Raw genomic sequence first — 15,997 nt, 5'->3', positions numbered from 1 at the left:
GATCCATCCATCCATCCATCCATCCATCCATCCATCCATCCATCCATCCATCCATCATCTTTCGCTTGTTCCAAAGTCGGGTCATGGGGGCAGCAGCTTGAGCAGGTAGGTCCAGACATCTCTTTCCACAGCCACCTCTTCCAGCTCTTCTGGAAGGATTCCAAGTAATTCCCAGGCCAACCAAGAGACATAGCCTCTCCAATATGTCCTAGGTCTTCCACGGGGTCTCCTTCCAGTCGGACATGCCCTAAGCACCTCCCTTAGGAGGCACCAAGGGAGCATCCTTACCAGAGCCTAAACCACCTCAACTGGCTCCTCTCAGCGTGGAGGAGCAGCAGTTCTACTCTGAGTCTCTCCTGATAACTGAACTTCTCACCCTATCTCTAAGGGAGAGTCCAGCTACCCTGCAAAGGAAACTCATTTCAACTGCCTGTATCTGCGATCTCATTCTTTTGGTCACTACCCAGGGTTTGTGGCCATAGGTGAGGATAGGAAGGAACATAGACCAACCAGTAAACAGAGAGATTCACTTTACAGCTCAGCTCTCTCGTCACCACAATGAACCAGCACAGAGTCCACAATAATTCAGAAGCTGCACCAATGTGTCTGTCAATCTCACACTCCATTCTTCCCTCACTCATGAACAAGATCCCAAGATACTTGAACTCCTCCACTTGAGGCAGAGCCTCACCCTTAATCCAAAGAGAGCAATCCACCCTTTTCTGACTGAGGACCATGGCCTCAGATTTGGAGGTGCTGATTCTCATCCCAGCCACTTCACACTTGGCTACAAACTGCTCCAGTGAGAGGCACATTGATGCCAACAGGACCACATCATCTGCAAATAGAGAGATGGAGTCCTGAGGCCACCAAACTGGCTTCCCTCCACCCCCTGGCTGCACTGAGAAATTTTGTCCTTGAAAGTTATTAACATAATCATGACAATGGGCAGCCCTGGCAGAGTCCAATTCCCACCCTGAAGAGGTTTGACTTACTGCCGGCAATGCGAACAAAACTCTCACCGCTTGTATTGGGACTGAACAGCCCATAGCAACGGGCCCTCAATCCCATACTTGTGGAGCATCCCCTACAGTGTACCTCGAGGAATAGTCAAATGCCTTCTCCAAGTCCACAAAACACATGTAAACTGGATGGGCAAACTCCCATGACCCCTCAAGGACCCTACTGAGGATAAAGAGCTAGTCCAGTGTTCCACAGCCTGAACAAAACCGGAATTGTTTCTCCTGGATCTGAGGTTCAACCAACAATCTAACTCGCTTCTCCAGTACCCCTGAATAGACCTCACCAGGGAGGCTAAGGAGAGTGATGCCCCTATAATTGGAGCACACTCTCCAGTCCCACTTTTTGAAGAGGGGAACCACCACCTCAGTCTGCCAATCCAGTGGCACTGCTCCCGATATCCATGCGATGTTGTAAAGGCATGTCAACCAAGACAGCTCCACAACATCCAGAGCTTTAAGGAAATTAGGGCGGACCTCATCTACACCCAGAGCCCTAACACTGCAGAGATTCTACCTCAGCAACCTCAGCCACAGTTATGGAAAGACCAACCCAGAAGTCTCTCAGCTTCCTTCATGGAAGACGTGCCAGTGAACTGAGAAGGTCCGAGCAGTATTCCTTCCAACTCCTGATGACATCACTGGTTGAGGTGAGCAGCTCAAGACAGCCACCTCAACAACTGAGGCAGAGAACTTGGCCCACTCACTTACACTGCTTCAACTACATTAAAAAAACATTTACTGATAGAAATGATCTGCGTGGGATGTTTGATATCATCAGGCAACAACATTATAATCATTCAAGTGAATAATAGTAATAACATTATTTTAAAAGATTTAAACTTTTTTTTTCAAAGTTTTTACATTGCAATGGCAGCTTTATTTATTTATTTTTTTTAAAGAAAATGGTCAACGATGGTTTGATAACATTGTGCAATACAACCCATGCATTGACAACCCATCTTGCAGACAGTACAAAGATGTTTTGCAAATAGGCAAATCTGAAACCACTGTGCTACATTGTGTTCATCTGTCCTGCTTTTACTGCTGAGGAGTCAGCTTTGGTCTAAAATATAACGCAGCACGGACAAAGCCATGAGTCAGATCTGATGCGGTTTTACTAAAATATGGACCCAGAGGGCTGAAATATTCAAATGAGCTGTGATGCTTGTTTGTGCTAAATAATAACAGAAAAAAAAAATGTCCAAGACAGTCAGATTCAGCGTTTGACCTCTGTTACTGTACATGAAACCGTTTTCCTGTGATTCTTGTAGAGGGTCAAATGTTCACTTTAGTTGTTTGCAGCTCCAAGAAACGTTTCTGAGTTTGCATTTTGCAGATTTTTGTTCGAAACTTGCAAATTTTGTGCAGCTGAATTTTCTTCACATTTGCCACCACATCACTTTAGTTTCAGCTTAAAGCAATTTACTTGAAAACTAAAGAAATGCTACTAAAAGAGAGAGAGAGAAAAAAAAAACAAAATAAAGTCATATTGCTGCTTTTGTAATCATAAGAGTTATAAAAACAATATTATATTGTTTACATCCCAGCATGCAAACCAGATCTGAATGAGTTTATTTGTCATGCCTTGGGTGGCCAGGCTCAGTGAAAGCAGCTCAGACCATCCAAGTCTATGATGTTGGTTTACCATTCTTTCCAAAAGGAAAATATTACTAAAACAATTTTATAAAACTCAGCAACATCCTCGTCGTTAAAATCTCTGTTATGGCCTGTCTTTGAAATGTTGAGTTTTTTGTGGGGTCCTCTAACGAGTCCTGGAGGAAACACAGAAACGATGCGGATGCTACGGCAGCAACTGTGGAAAACAACGCACCTTGCCAATGGACGTCACACAATACCACCTACACGCTCAGGCTTCCCCAAGTTTGAAACTTGCAATTATCTTTTTAAGTGTAAGCCACTTCCTGTTAAAATCTTCCACTCAAGCTGCATCACTTGCTCTGGGATGCATGACTGCCGACATGAGGCAGTGTGGTGTTTGAGCCCTTCGTTCGGTTTGTGAACCAGTCTCAGTGTGTGCATCTGTGCCTCCAGCTGTCAGTTCCCTGGAATGGAAAGTATTTAATTACAAACACTCGTTTCAGCAGCTGAGTGGCTTTTAACACACTTTCCCTTGAGTTCATTACAGAATCATGAATTCCTTTTTCATGGAACTTAGCGGTGATTACTTTATTTTGGTCAATCTCTTTGTGGAAACACAAGAAATATTGGGGTTTTCTGCAAATTCATAGAAGAAATAACAATTAAAATATTGTTTTGTTGAAAATATTGTCCTTTTTTTGTCCATAAACTGCTGCCTAGTGATCTACTGTATTACTCTAAAGGTGCACAGTAAAAAAAAGCTAATGCTCGAAAAGAAAAGAACAATTAATCTATGTTTTTTGAAGTAAAAGTGTTTGAAACAAATAGTTATTTTCCAAATAAGTTAATTATAACTGAGAATTAACAGTCATCTTTTACTAACTCAGGTAGAATTTTGTGTCAAAGTCTGTAAATATATTACTGTACACACTAATGAAGTTGTCTACATTTGGCAGAAAAACATATTTAAGTTTTTCTTTTACCCATTAAATGCAACATTTAGGACACAATTGGCAGTTTATTTATTTATTTTTGGGTGAGATGCTGGTGAGAGATTGTAATCTTTTTGCAGTCTAACATTTACTTGTATCTAGAAAAAATAGTAACTCCAGACTGTGAAATAAAAGCGGGTAATAATTTCCGGCAGATTGTTTTTAAGACAGTTAAGGATGCATTTTGGTCAGCAAACAAATTAACATTTAAGCACATGATAAACATATATATATATATACTGTAATATGCTGCCACAGAGACAAAGAGATGTAATTGAAAACTGCACGATTTTCCATCTGTCTGTTAACAGTTGAAGCACCAAACAGGCTGTAGTAACTGTGTGTTAACAGATATTTCCTGTTTAGGAATATTTAAGTGGAGCCTTTCGCAGGCAACCTCATACTTCCCAATATAACCTGAAAAACATTTTTACTTGGTTTGTACAAAAGACCAACAAATCTTTCCCCCACATCAGAGACATGGAAATAAGTAGGAGTAAAGTTTATTTATATAGCACTTTACTCAGATGAAAATCATAAAATGATGAAAAAAAAAGCAAAGAAAGAAGTCACGTTGGAATAAAAATCAGACATAAATTTAAGAAAATAAAAGCAAGGATAAACTCTTTGAACTCTTCAAACTAAAAGCTTATCTCAGTAAAGCCTTCAGTTGATTTGTTTTTTTTTGTTTTTTTTAGAAACAAACAGTGTCTATGCAACATTAAAAAAAAGGGAAATTCAGTTTACAGTCATGTTAATCAAAAAGACTTTGGCCTGAGTTTAAAACTTGCATTGTGGAAATATTAATAATTTCTGGTTAGATAACTTCAGTGTAGCATAATTTTATAATAATCTTATACCAGTCCCTGTCAAATCCAGAATTGAACGAAAAATTTTACTTCTAACCTATAAAGCCCTCAACAACCTAGCTCCATCTTATATTTGAGATCTTATTGTTCCATATTTTCCATAACAGAGCACTTTGCTCTCAGACTGCAGGCTTACTTGCGGTTCCTAGAGTTACCAAAAGCAGAATGGGAGGAAGATTTTCCAGTTATCAGGCTCCTCTCTTGTGGAACCAACTTCCAGTTTCTGTATGTAATCTGACACATTGTCCAGTTTTATGACTGGGATTAATACTTTCCTTTTTGATAAATCCTATAGTTAGGGTTGGCTTGTTATGCTGCCTAGGCTTAGACTACTGGAGGATAAATTGACCTCATTTACTTAAATGAATTGTTTAAATTGAATAGTTTTCATTAGATGTTATTTCTATCTCAACATGTGATTCTCAACCTGCCATTGTGTATCTGTTCCTCTCAAACCCAGCCGCTCGAAGCAGATGGTCGCTTGTCCTGAGCTGCTTCTGCTAAAGGTTTTTTCCTCATGGGGGAGTTTTTCCTTTCCACTATCACCTTCATGCTTGCTCAAGATAAGAGTCTGTGATGGAGTTAAATTCAAAGCAGTCTGCTCCTCAGATAAATAATGTTAAATTATTATTTTTATACTGTATATGAATGTTTCTGTTCAGTGTCCTGAGATGTCTTCTGTTGTGACTTGGCGCTATATAAGTAAACTGAATTGAATTGAAGTATTATGAGGTGACTGATGCATTTGCCTAAAAAAACAACAACAACACAATTTGTGTTGGAAGAACACACGTGCAGTAGATCAGGAGGCAGATTACAGGGCAATACTTGAATTTTTTATTTTTTTTTAAAGCACAAATAGGAAACGTGCTTTGTCAGTCGTTTGTGACAAAGCACAAATAGGAGTACAGGAATTCACAGTAAAGTGTGGGGAACAGGAGGAGCTGACGATGAACTGAAGAGAAACAGGAATACGATTATATTTACAAGGAAGAGTAATTAACAAGTCACAACAGGTGCACTGATTACTAACAGCTGGAGGGCAAACTGTGAAAACTGACAATGTCAAACAGCTTTGGATGGGATTAAAAGAACCAAACAGCCAAACAGAATAATAAGAACTGCCTAAATACACAGTCACATTCAAGAAAACTAAACTAAATTGACTTATTCAATAAAATAACAACTTAAACGCTGACAACAAAGACAAAAGACAAAGTATTCCAAATGAACTAGTAGCCAACACAAGCATGATATAACAACACTTATTAAGGGTTTTTGTTTATTTTTTGGCTAAAACTATTAAAAGTAGTTTTTCAGTAATAAACCCAAGAGGAAGTGAAATGCTAAAGCTTTAGACAAAGATGTTGTTGGCCCCCAGAGAATGTGTTGAGGGTCACTTTAAGCTAACACAGCAGATATTAACTCAATATTTGTAAAATTGAACAGCTGACTTCTTGCATTTGCTAATGATGACTAGCTGTGGCAGCCATCTTGAATTAGTTTTTGACTCCAAAAGTAAATCACTTATAGACAATAATTTTTTTCTGTTAATTGTATTGAAATGTACCGACTGGCACTTGAGACATTTTTCTAAAAGGACAAAGCAGACTCAAGGTCAAAGTCAAGGTCAAGGTTTTTTTTTATTGTCATTCAAACCACATGTGATACATGTGGTGGAACGAAATTGTGTACACGGGGTTCCAGTTACAACCAACAAAAGTATAAATTGTAAAGAAAAACAGTAATAAGATCTAAGATATGAACTAATACACTAATAGTACAAATACAATACGCTGAATTTGCCCTCAAATACACAAACAGACAATTACGTAATCACCTGCCTCTTATGGCAGCAGGTTGATCATCTTCCTCAGATCATGATTTAATATAGTGCCTACCTGAGCTAACAAAACTTTCAGATTGGTTGTCAAAAAGTACTTATGAGTAGAAGTTAAATATATTTCTGGAGTAATTGTTGTTTCTTTTCTTCTAAGGGCTCAAAAGTCTCCTTGATTATCAACTGTTCCATAAGCCTGTCCACCGGGTGTCTCCTAATCCTCATTGCAGTTTTCCATTATAAGGACATCAGGGTGAGTTTGCATTCTGTTGAATAAACCACTGTTGTTTGTCTTTTTTGTTCCAAATGAGCTCAGTTAGAGCTTTGCTTTGTTTGAGATACTTCATGGCGATTGTTGTAGCAGGAGCTCTTGGTCCAAAGATGATAGCCACAGCATTGTTTATCTTGGTTGTACAGTGTAAGTGTAAAAAGACCCTGGATGAAAATCTCAGCCCACACATACAACAAGCGCAATATTCCATCTGTGATGTTGTTCCAGTCCACATGGCTCCCTGCCGTTGTGTGTGAAGTCAGTATAAATGAAGGGATTTGGCTGAAGTTAAGCAGAGTAAACATTGTTTTTATTTGCCCTCAAGCACTCGCAGCAGGCGGTTAACTTCAGCACGGACAACGAGCATTTAAAACACTGATCCGGATTACTTGAAAAAGTCTGTCAGGCTGCTGGGTTTGTGACCCCACAGACCGATTTCATCTCCTGTATCTGATACAAGAGGAGTCCACTCCGAGTGTGTGGAGGAGATAAGGAGGGGCAGGTTTAGGGTGGAGTCACTACGCCCCTACAATGAACTGTGACACCTTCTTTAGTTGATTCATTAGGTTTTAAGATGACAGAATGAATGATTCAAAAACATGTGATGATTCGTTTACTGAACAAAAGTAAGAAGACTGGTGAAGTCGGCGCGAGCGAGTCGGTTCAAATCAAAAGCTGAACAGCAACAAAATAATAAAGAAATTATATTTTTACAAGTGTATAAATTTGGGCAGTGGAAGGAAAAGAAAGAGAGAGCTCAGAAAAGACATTTCAAAAAGTAAACACTCTGAAACAAAAAAAAAAAGTGAAAACCCCAAAAATCTAACTTTAAATGAAACAAAGATAAACAAAATAAACAGAACATGCTAATTATGCTTTCTTTAAAATTCTGTCATAACAACGTGCAGCATTTAACTTGAACTTGAGCAAAACAAAGAGTGAGATAACCGTTTGTAAAACTGAGTCAAAAGCTTGGAGTTAGCTCCAACTTCTATGTTTCAACACCGCTTTCTACTTTCGTTGAGAAAATTTCTGTAGCTCGTCAGATTTTCTACAACATTCACAACAGGGTGTGTAAAAATTTAATTTAAAAAAATTATTATTCAACAATCACTTTTTATATCTAGTTGATAGTGTTTTAGGGTGGCACGTTGGATCAGTTGAGAGAGCTGCCGCCTCTCAGCAACAAGGTTGCCGGATCGAATCCCAGTCAGGTGCCTTTCTGGGTGGAGTTTGCATGTTCTCACTGTACATGCGTGAGTTTCCTCCGGGTGCTCCGGTTTCCTCGCACAGACCAAAAACATGCATGTTAGACTGATTGGTAACTGTAAATTGTCTCTAGGTGTGAGTGAGAGAGTGAATGGTTGTTTGTCTCTGTGTGTCCCTGGGATGGACTGGAGACCTGTCCAGGGTGTCCCCTGCCTCTTGTGCAATGACAGCTGGATATGGGCACAAGGGACCCTTGTGACCAGAAAAGGAAGAAGTGAGTAAAGATAATGGCTGGATGGATAACTGGCTTTAATTTGACAATAATAATAATAATAATATTTTTTTCAATTTGTACAGCAATGTACACTTTACAATCTCAAAGTGCTACAATATAAAACAGCTAGAGAAAATAAAACATGGACTAAAAAAACTGAAAAATTAAACAACTTAAAAACAGCAGGATTCAAAAATACATTTAAACAATATAAAATATTTCAAATCAGAAGGTCTTCGGTCCTTTCTTCAAATTTTCTGTAGTCTGGGGTGTCTTTAGATGGCCGGAGACGAGGAGCAGCAGAGAAAACCCTGTCACTCAATGACAATGCTTCATTTCATTTCTCTAACAAGATCTTAATGCTCCTTTAGCTCCTTTAAGCTAAAAATAACAACAAAAAATCCCAACAGTAACACTAACTTTGGTAAAAAAAAAAATTAAAAAAGTAACAATAGGTCAAATACTTTGATCAATTGTGTCACACAAGATTCCAATTAGTAAATCCAGGTGAAAAAAAAAAACAAATAATAAAATAAAAAGCATAGACAGTGAATTTCACATCAGGTTTTGATTCCTGTTGTCCTTTGCACGTTGGTATTTAGCTAAAAAAAGTCTGATCTTGGTAGAAAAGCAAGTAGCTTTCCATTCTTTGCATCACAATCAAGAATGAACTTCAAAGTGAGGTTCAGGTGCCATGAGGAAGGATTCAGGAGATCCAAGAGTGGCCATGAAGCACCAAGGATGTTTCTTCCTGAGGGGGCATTACAGAACTGTGTTGCCATCAGTGACGAGTTAGGCATCTTTAGCACATGGATTGTGAATATATTTGTGCACAAAGTGAGAAAAAGACTTTTGTATTGGACAATGATTTTGTGACAGGAAAGGCAGCAAGCTTCTGTTCATGAAAACCATCAAGGACAAACTAAAATTCTGCAGGAAGTACAAGGACTGCTGCAAAGTTATTTTCTATGATGAGTTTTCCTCCTGATTGTTTGATTGTTTTGGAAAATACTTAGTCAAGAAAAGAAAAGGTGAGCATTACCAAGAGTCTTAAATCATGCCAACAGTGAAACCGCCTGAATTGATCCATGTCTGGGATTGTCTCTCAAACAGCTTTTCCTTTAGTGCTGCTCGTGAGGAGCTAGAGCTGAAAAAGACCCAAACTCTTTGGTTGCTGATCAAAGACGATCTGTATAAAAGAACTGTAATTTCCATCATTACGTTTCATCCAAAGAAGTGAGCTTACTCACAAATCTAGCCTGGAACTTGCCAGCTTTTTCTAACAATCCAGGCTCGGTGCTAACAAAGTGTCTCAAAGATCAGAACAGTGAACTTTTGGAAAAAGGTCAGAAAACCTCCTTGATCTGAAACTCACGGAGCCCCTGAGCTCAGTTCTCAAAGAGCTGGTAACTCTGCAGAAGCCACTGAACTGCGATCGACTCAGAGCACCAATAAGACAATAGGTCACAAGATAAAAGATTTTCTAAATGTGAGTTTTGCCAATTCTCTTTAATGGTTCATAAACAAACAATATGAAAGTAGATTTCCTTTTATTCTGTGATTCTATTTTACCTGGTTTTATCACTACATGTATATTTATCATTTTTTTTCTTTCTCTTTCTTTTTACTGTCCTCCTCTACATTTCAGTTGTTCATCATTGATCACAACCAGGTGGACTGGAGAATTGCTATGACCAGCCACAGAGTTCTGGTGATCATTCTGGAGCTGTTGGTCTGTATCATCCACCCAGTCGGATCATACTGGGACGTGGCCCACCACGTCAACTCCTCCTCCACCGCTCCTGTCTGTGTATCTGGTCATCACACCAAGGCTCTGTTGGACATGGATATACTGTTATCCGTGCTGATGTTCCTCCGCCTGTACTTGGTCCACAGAGCCATTTTGCTGCACAGTAAAGTGCTGCTGAGCGCCTCCTACAGGAGCATTGGCTCACTTAACAATATCAACTTCAGCTTTCGCTTTGTTCTAAAAGTACTGATGAACAAACACCCGGCACGTACGCTGCTGGTCTTCATCGTCCTTTTCTGGCTTACTGTGTCCTGGATGCTTACTCTGTGTGAGAGGTATGAACTGACCAATACAGTCCAATATGATTCTTGTCATAACGTATCATGAAATGTTGTACAGTAGTTAAAAACAACTCAGAGTGAACAACATAAAGATCACATACCACAATAATAACGCTAAAACAACAAATGAAATTTAGAAGTGGGTGGGAGTATAATATGTTTTCTTTCATCTGCTTCCTTCTTCATGGGTATCACCGCCAGCGAACTTGCATGAAAGATTCGGCAATTGATTTACACTGGATGCCCTCAAGATTACAAGTGTGAGATACTGACCACCAGGCAACCGCGACTCATTAAATTATATGTGAATAACTGTCAAGATCAGCATGGTGCTGAACCCAAAGGCAGCCAGACACAGAGGACTCCAAGATAAATAAAGAATATCTATTTATTAAGCAAAAAAAAACCCCTCAAAACAAAAGCTGACGAGGCAGAAAAACCTACTTGGGTAAATGGAAACACGAGGAACAGAACATGAGAGGCTGTGGGAAGCACAATCTACGGACAACGTGGATACACAGAGATGCTGAACTTAAAGGGGAATTAATGAGACACATTGATGAACACCTGGGGAAAGACAGTGAGGAACAGGTGAGAATGGCAGGAGCTGACTAGATGAGGAGAGGAACACTGGGGAAACTGGAAACACTGGAAAAACAGACTCAGAGAACTACAGCAGTCTCTCGTTTATTGCAGGGTTTGGGACCACACCCACCTGCGATAAATGAAAAACTGTGAAGTAGGGATAGTAGTACAAATAGTAAAAGTAGCAATAAGTAGTAGTTTATTTCAGTATTTATATATTAAGACTTTATATACCATGCCCACACTCTTGTGATATTCTAAACAATGTTTTTAAATTCTAAACGCTCTAAAAGAGCACAAAATATCATGATCTTCGCTCTCCGCCAGCCCACTTCACCACTGCAGTCACACACACCACCTCCCAGTCTCCCTCTTTCTGTGTAAATAAACAATTTAAATTTAAATACAGTAATATTTTAAATAAACAATCCATGGATTGAGAAGTGCAGCAGGACATCAAAGGGTTAACCCTTCACGCAGCTCTGCAGCACGGCGCGGAAATGTACTTCTTGATCAATTACACTGTAACAACTGAACACAGAAGTTCTAAAATAGTTAAAAAATAACTTTTAACACTTTTATATTTTGTAATTATGATGATTTTAAGATGTGTCAAACTTTGAATTTTAAGTTGGAAGACAAAAGTCGATCGGTGCAGCTGGAAGGCAAAGGGTTAACCCTTCACAAAGCTGTTTCAGCATGGAGCAGAACTGTGGGCATGGCAGAGAGCCGCAGGTGGCAGAGAGCGGAGATCATGACAGGCTGCAGGAGAGAGCTTCTCCCTGCACCTGTGGCCTGAACACAGGTGCTTAATCGTTTAAAATAATTTATTTTAAATAAACAATTCATGCCGTTCGTGTGATTCATCCATCAATCAGCCGTCCGCGAAAGTCTAACCGCGAAGTAACGAGGGACTACTGTATATAAAAATAATCACAAGTAGTCACAGACATCACAAAACACCTAGACATGACAGATAACCTTAAAAATATTGTTTTCTTTTATCTGAAAACATCTGGATGTTGTTTTTGCATTAAAATTACTTTCTGTGAATGTGTTCAACAGCTCAGAATCTCCAAAATCCCAACGTTTGTTTTCTCAAAACTTTAAAAAGTTGAAAATGTGTCTTGTTTCACGAGACAAGACACATATATCGAGCCACGTCTCTGGAACTGCTCATGATGTCTGGATGATCTAGGTAGCAAAATGTAGGGTAAAAAGTCAAGAATCTGAAAATGGACATTTTATTTGACTAAAATTGACTTAATTCTTAATTTTATGTGACATAGCACACATTTCTTAGTTTATTTTTTATTGTTTGCTTTGTTTTCAATGTTAAATCAGACACATGTCATCCATCCATTTATTGTCCTTACTCGCTTCATCCTTTCTGGGTCTTGAGGGTCACTAGTGCTCGTGTCCAACAGTGTGAGAGGCAGGCTGCATCCTGGATCGGTCACAAGTCCATTACAGGACCACATAGTTGTACAATCAACATCAGAATCATTAGTGTTCACACCTTCACGTTTAAAGAACCACTTATTGTGAATTGCGTAAACATGAGACATTCCTTACTGAATGCCTCGTATATTTATAGGCTCTCTCACCGTTGGATTTTACTTCTTAATATAAATCAATTTCCACTGATGGATTTTATTGTCATGATCCATTTTTGTTGTTGCTATAAAAGCATTCCAGTCAAATGGTAACATAATGCGGACATCTATTTGAATGTTTATGTCTATTTGAGGTCATCTGCACAATTAAAATTTAATTGAAAGTTTTGCTCATCTCAGTCTTGTGCAATCTGATTTTTAAATAGTAATGAAAGAGCACAAGAAGGAGAAGTATTAAAGTCATAAATCATTTTGAAACAAGCGGCTCCGCTATTTATTCTTCACAAGCGATAACTACAATCCCCCCAAATTTCTTAAATGTGCATAACTAATTAAATGTATTCCTTCAAGTGTACACTGCACTTGTTCTTTGTATTAATTTGCTAATTTACACTTTCTGTCTACCTCTTCCAGCTTTGGTAACAGTCTTTGATTTATCAACTGAACCTTTTTTTGAACATGGGACTTAACATGATATCGACACAAAAATACAAATTAAAGAATTCCTTTTAACTGTAGGAAGATATTTAGACAAATGCAAGTGTTTATGTAGCATTTTAATATTTTTAATTTCTTAAGTTTGTCAGAATTTATGTAAATTTGTATCGAAAGAGTTCTGTTATGACAAAAAAGTCACCTCAAATAAAGCTAGAGTTTTCCTTTTGGAAATATATTGTTATATTGTTAATATACACCACTGATATTTAACCAACTCTCTCTAAGCTTTAATTGTGTGGCTCTGGGGATTTTGCAACGCAGGGAAGACCACATCAAGATTTATTAGCTGCTTGCATTAATGAAAAAGGCAATTTGATTTGCAAGTAGACATAATTTATTGTCAACAGTTAATTTGTAGTTTGTGATCCTGGTACTCCTTGACCTTACCGTTGCCTTTGATACTGTGGACCACAACATCCTTTTATCGTGGCTAGAACACTGGGTTGGGATTACCGGTGCAGCGTTAGAATGGTTCCGTTCATATCTGAGTGACAGAAGTTTTTGTGTTAATGTTGTGGTAATCGTTTATCTGCTTCTGTGCCTCTGTCCTGTGGGGTCCCGCAAGGCTCCATTCTTGGATCCCTTCTGTTTTCATTATATCTGCTCCCCTTGGGGTCTATTCTGAAGAAACATGGTATTTTGTTTCATTGTTATGCTGATGATTCTCAGATATATCTGCCCTTAAAACCTAACAGTCCCTGCTCCATTTGCCCTCTGCTAAAATGTCTTGATGACATCAAGAGTTGGATGGGTATGAACTTCTTAAATTTTAATGATCAGAAAACTGAGGTCATTGTGTTTAACCCTAGCTCTGCCATTGTCTCTGATTCTGTAAACCTGCACTCCCTTCAGCCATATCTAAAACAGTCTGTTACTAATCTCGGGATTGTTTTGGACTTGGACTTTACGTTTAATGAACAGATCAACTCTGTTCTTCAAAAAAACTTCTTTCAGCTAAGGCAGCTAAGCTTAAGTCCGTGCTGATCAGATCCGACCTTGAAAAATTAGTCCATGCATTCGTTACAACCTGGCTAGACTACTGTAACTCACTTTATGCTGGGGTCAGTCAGGTCTCCCTTTCATGTCTCCAGCTTGTCCAAAATGCTGCTGCTTGGCTTTTAACAGGAATTCGCAGGTTTGAGCACATTTCACTGATTCTATTCTCCCTTCACTGGCGTCCTGTGCATGTCAGAATTGATTTTAAAATTCTCAAACTGTCATTTAAGTGTGTTAATGGCCTTGCACCCTCATACCTTTCCGACCTTCTTCATCCTTATGCTCCTTCTCGGGCGTTGAGATCATTGGACCAGCTGCTTTTGGTGGTACAAAAACCAAGTTGAACCTCAGAGGAGATCAGACATTTTCAGACATGGGCCCTAAACTCTGGAATAATTTGCCCATCAATATTAGACAGACCACCTCAGTCTCTGTTTTAAAATGTCTCCTCAAAACACACCTGTACTCAATGGCATTTATTACAGTGTGATCTGATTTAGTATTTTATTGTTTCTGATTATCAATCAATCAATCAACCTTTATTTAGACAGGTAAATCCCATTGAGCCTCGAGGACTCATTTACAAGCAGATTATATTTTGTGCTTTTATGTTTTTATTCTATATGCTGTAATTTTATCTTGTTACTTTTTATTTGATGCTGTGATCTTTTTGTTAAGCACTTTGGTTACAATTCCTGTTTTAAATGTGCTACATAAATAAATCTGACTTGACTTGACTTGAATGAATTATAAAGTTGAAATAGGTTGTTTAATTGATCTTAAATGGATGTTTTAGAACTCCTTCACTGTAATAACCCATATTTTACAAAACATTAGAATTTTTTAACAAGGATTTATAGATTTTTTTTTTTACAATTATTGAATTTGTTTAAGTATTAATAAACATGAGGGCCACGGTAGCTCAGTGATCAGTGTCACTGACTGGTAACCCTAAAGCTGCAAAGGTTCAAGCCCAGGTTGTGTCAGAAAGGGCATCTGGATTAAAACAATTGCCAAACTTTTCACGTAAGTTTGCTTACTGTGGCAATTCCAAGACTGGAAGTGCTGAAAAATAAATTAACTATAAATCTTACAAACAGGTAATGTGCTTTTTAAATTTTAAATTTAAGGAGGCATTGATCATTTTGGTTGTATTTAAACTTAAAATAATGGGCAGCATGACTTAGAAACTGCAGTGAAACTATAAGAATGAACCATGTGTGACAGCCTATTTGTTCCCCCTCTGCAGGCGAAGCCAAGCATCGACGGGCCACATGGACACAGCCTTGTGGCTCATAGCCATCACCTTCCTCACAGTGGGCTATGGGGATGTTTCACCCAACACCAGCTGTGGCAAGGCCGTGTGTCTCTTCACTGGCGTCATGGTAGGAAGGATTTTTATTTTTTTGGAAGGAATATAATCCATAACCATTACAGATGTCTTTAAATGTGTAACAAAAAGCTGTGTTTCATGAGGTTTCTTTTTGATAAATTATTAACCAAGCAGAAGCAGTTTTGAAATAAGTGAAAGTGCTCGGTTTGATAAGCAAAAGGAGTGAAGAAGTCTTATCTTTGTTTCACTTCTCCATTTTTCAAGAACAGAACCACCTCCCACACTCAACAACCCCCCTGATAATACAGAGACAGTGTGTTCTTTCAGTGTGCTGGTTCTGATTGAACTGGTCCAAATTTCTGTGCCTCCACTCTCTGTTGGTCATTTGTTTCATCCTCTACTCTGAACCGCCTGTTAAAGGTCTGACCACAAAATGAGCACCAGAGGTGGCAGAGCTCATTATGTGGTCAGACCTTAAAGGAATGGTTCAGGTCTTTTAAAATGTGGTTCTGTGAAAAGGTTATGAGCAATGAACATCTTACCTGTTGTAAAGCTTTTTGATCAACATCAGTTTATTAACAGAGTTTAATTTTCTGAGCAGAACCAACACAATTAAAACAATTTCCATCTCAAAAACGACAATGGTTTGTGTGAACAGTAATTTATAAAACTTTACATCACAGTCACTTGTGCATTACATGGTGTTTTCATAAAGTTCTTTGGTTATTTGCAAGTACAAGTAGCAGGAGCAGTAACTAGTTTCAGAACTTCTGGGACAGCCTGGGGCACCGTTATGTTTCTT

General features: G+C 38.6%; 1 protein-coding gene across 1 annotated transcript in view; it reads left to right on the top strand.

Moving 5' to 3' along the window:
- Positions 1-15,621, top strand: part of kcnn4 (potassium intermediate/small conductance calcium-activated channel, subfamily N, member 4) — a 20,032-nt gene extending 4,411 nt beyond the window's left edge. The window contains exons 2-5 of the mRNA XM_037677233.1: positions 6,480-6,575; positions 9,725-10,161; positions 15,112-15,247; positions 15,616-15,621. Of these exons, the coding sequence (XP_037533161.1) occupies positions 6,480-6,575; positions 9,725-10,161; positions 15,112-15,247; positions 15,616-15,621 (675 nt within the window). The remainder of the gene's footprint in view (positions 1-6,479; positions 6,576-9,724; positions 10,162-15,111; positions 15,248-15,615) is intronic.
- The last annotated feature ends 376 nt before the right edge of the window (positions 15,622-15,997 follow it).

This window comes from Nematolebias whitei, chromosome 5 (genome assembly GCF_014905685.2).
Source record: "Nematolebias whitei isolate Nwh7 chromosome 5, NemWhi1, whole genome shotgun sequence".
Taxonomy (NCBI): Eukaryota; Metazoa; Chordata; class Actinopteri; order Cyprinodontiformes; family Rivulidae; genus Nematolebias; species Nematolebias whitei.
This window is presented reverse-complemented; position numbering and strand designations above follow the sequence as displayed.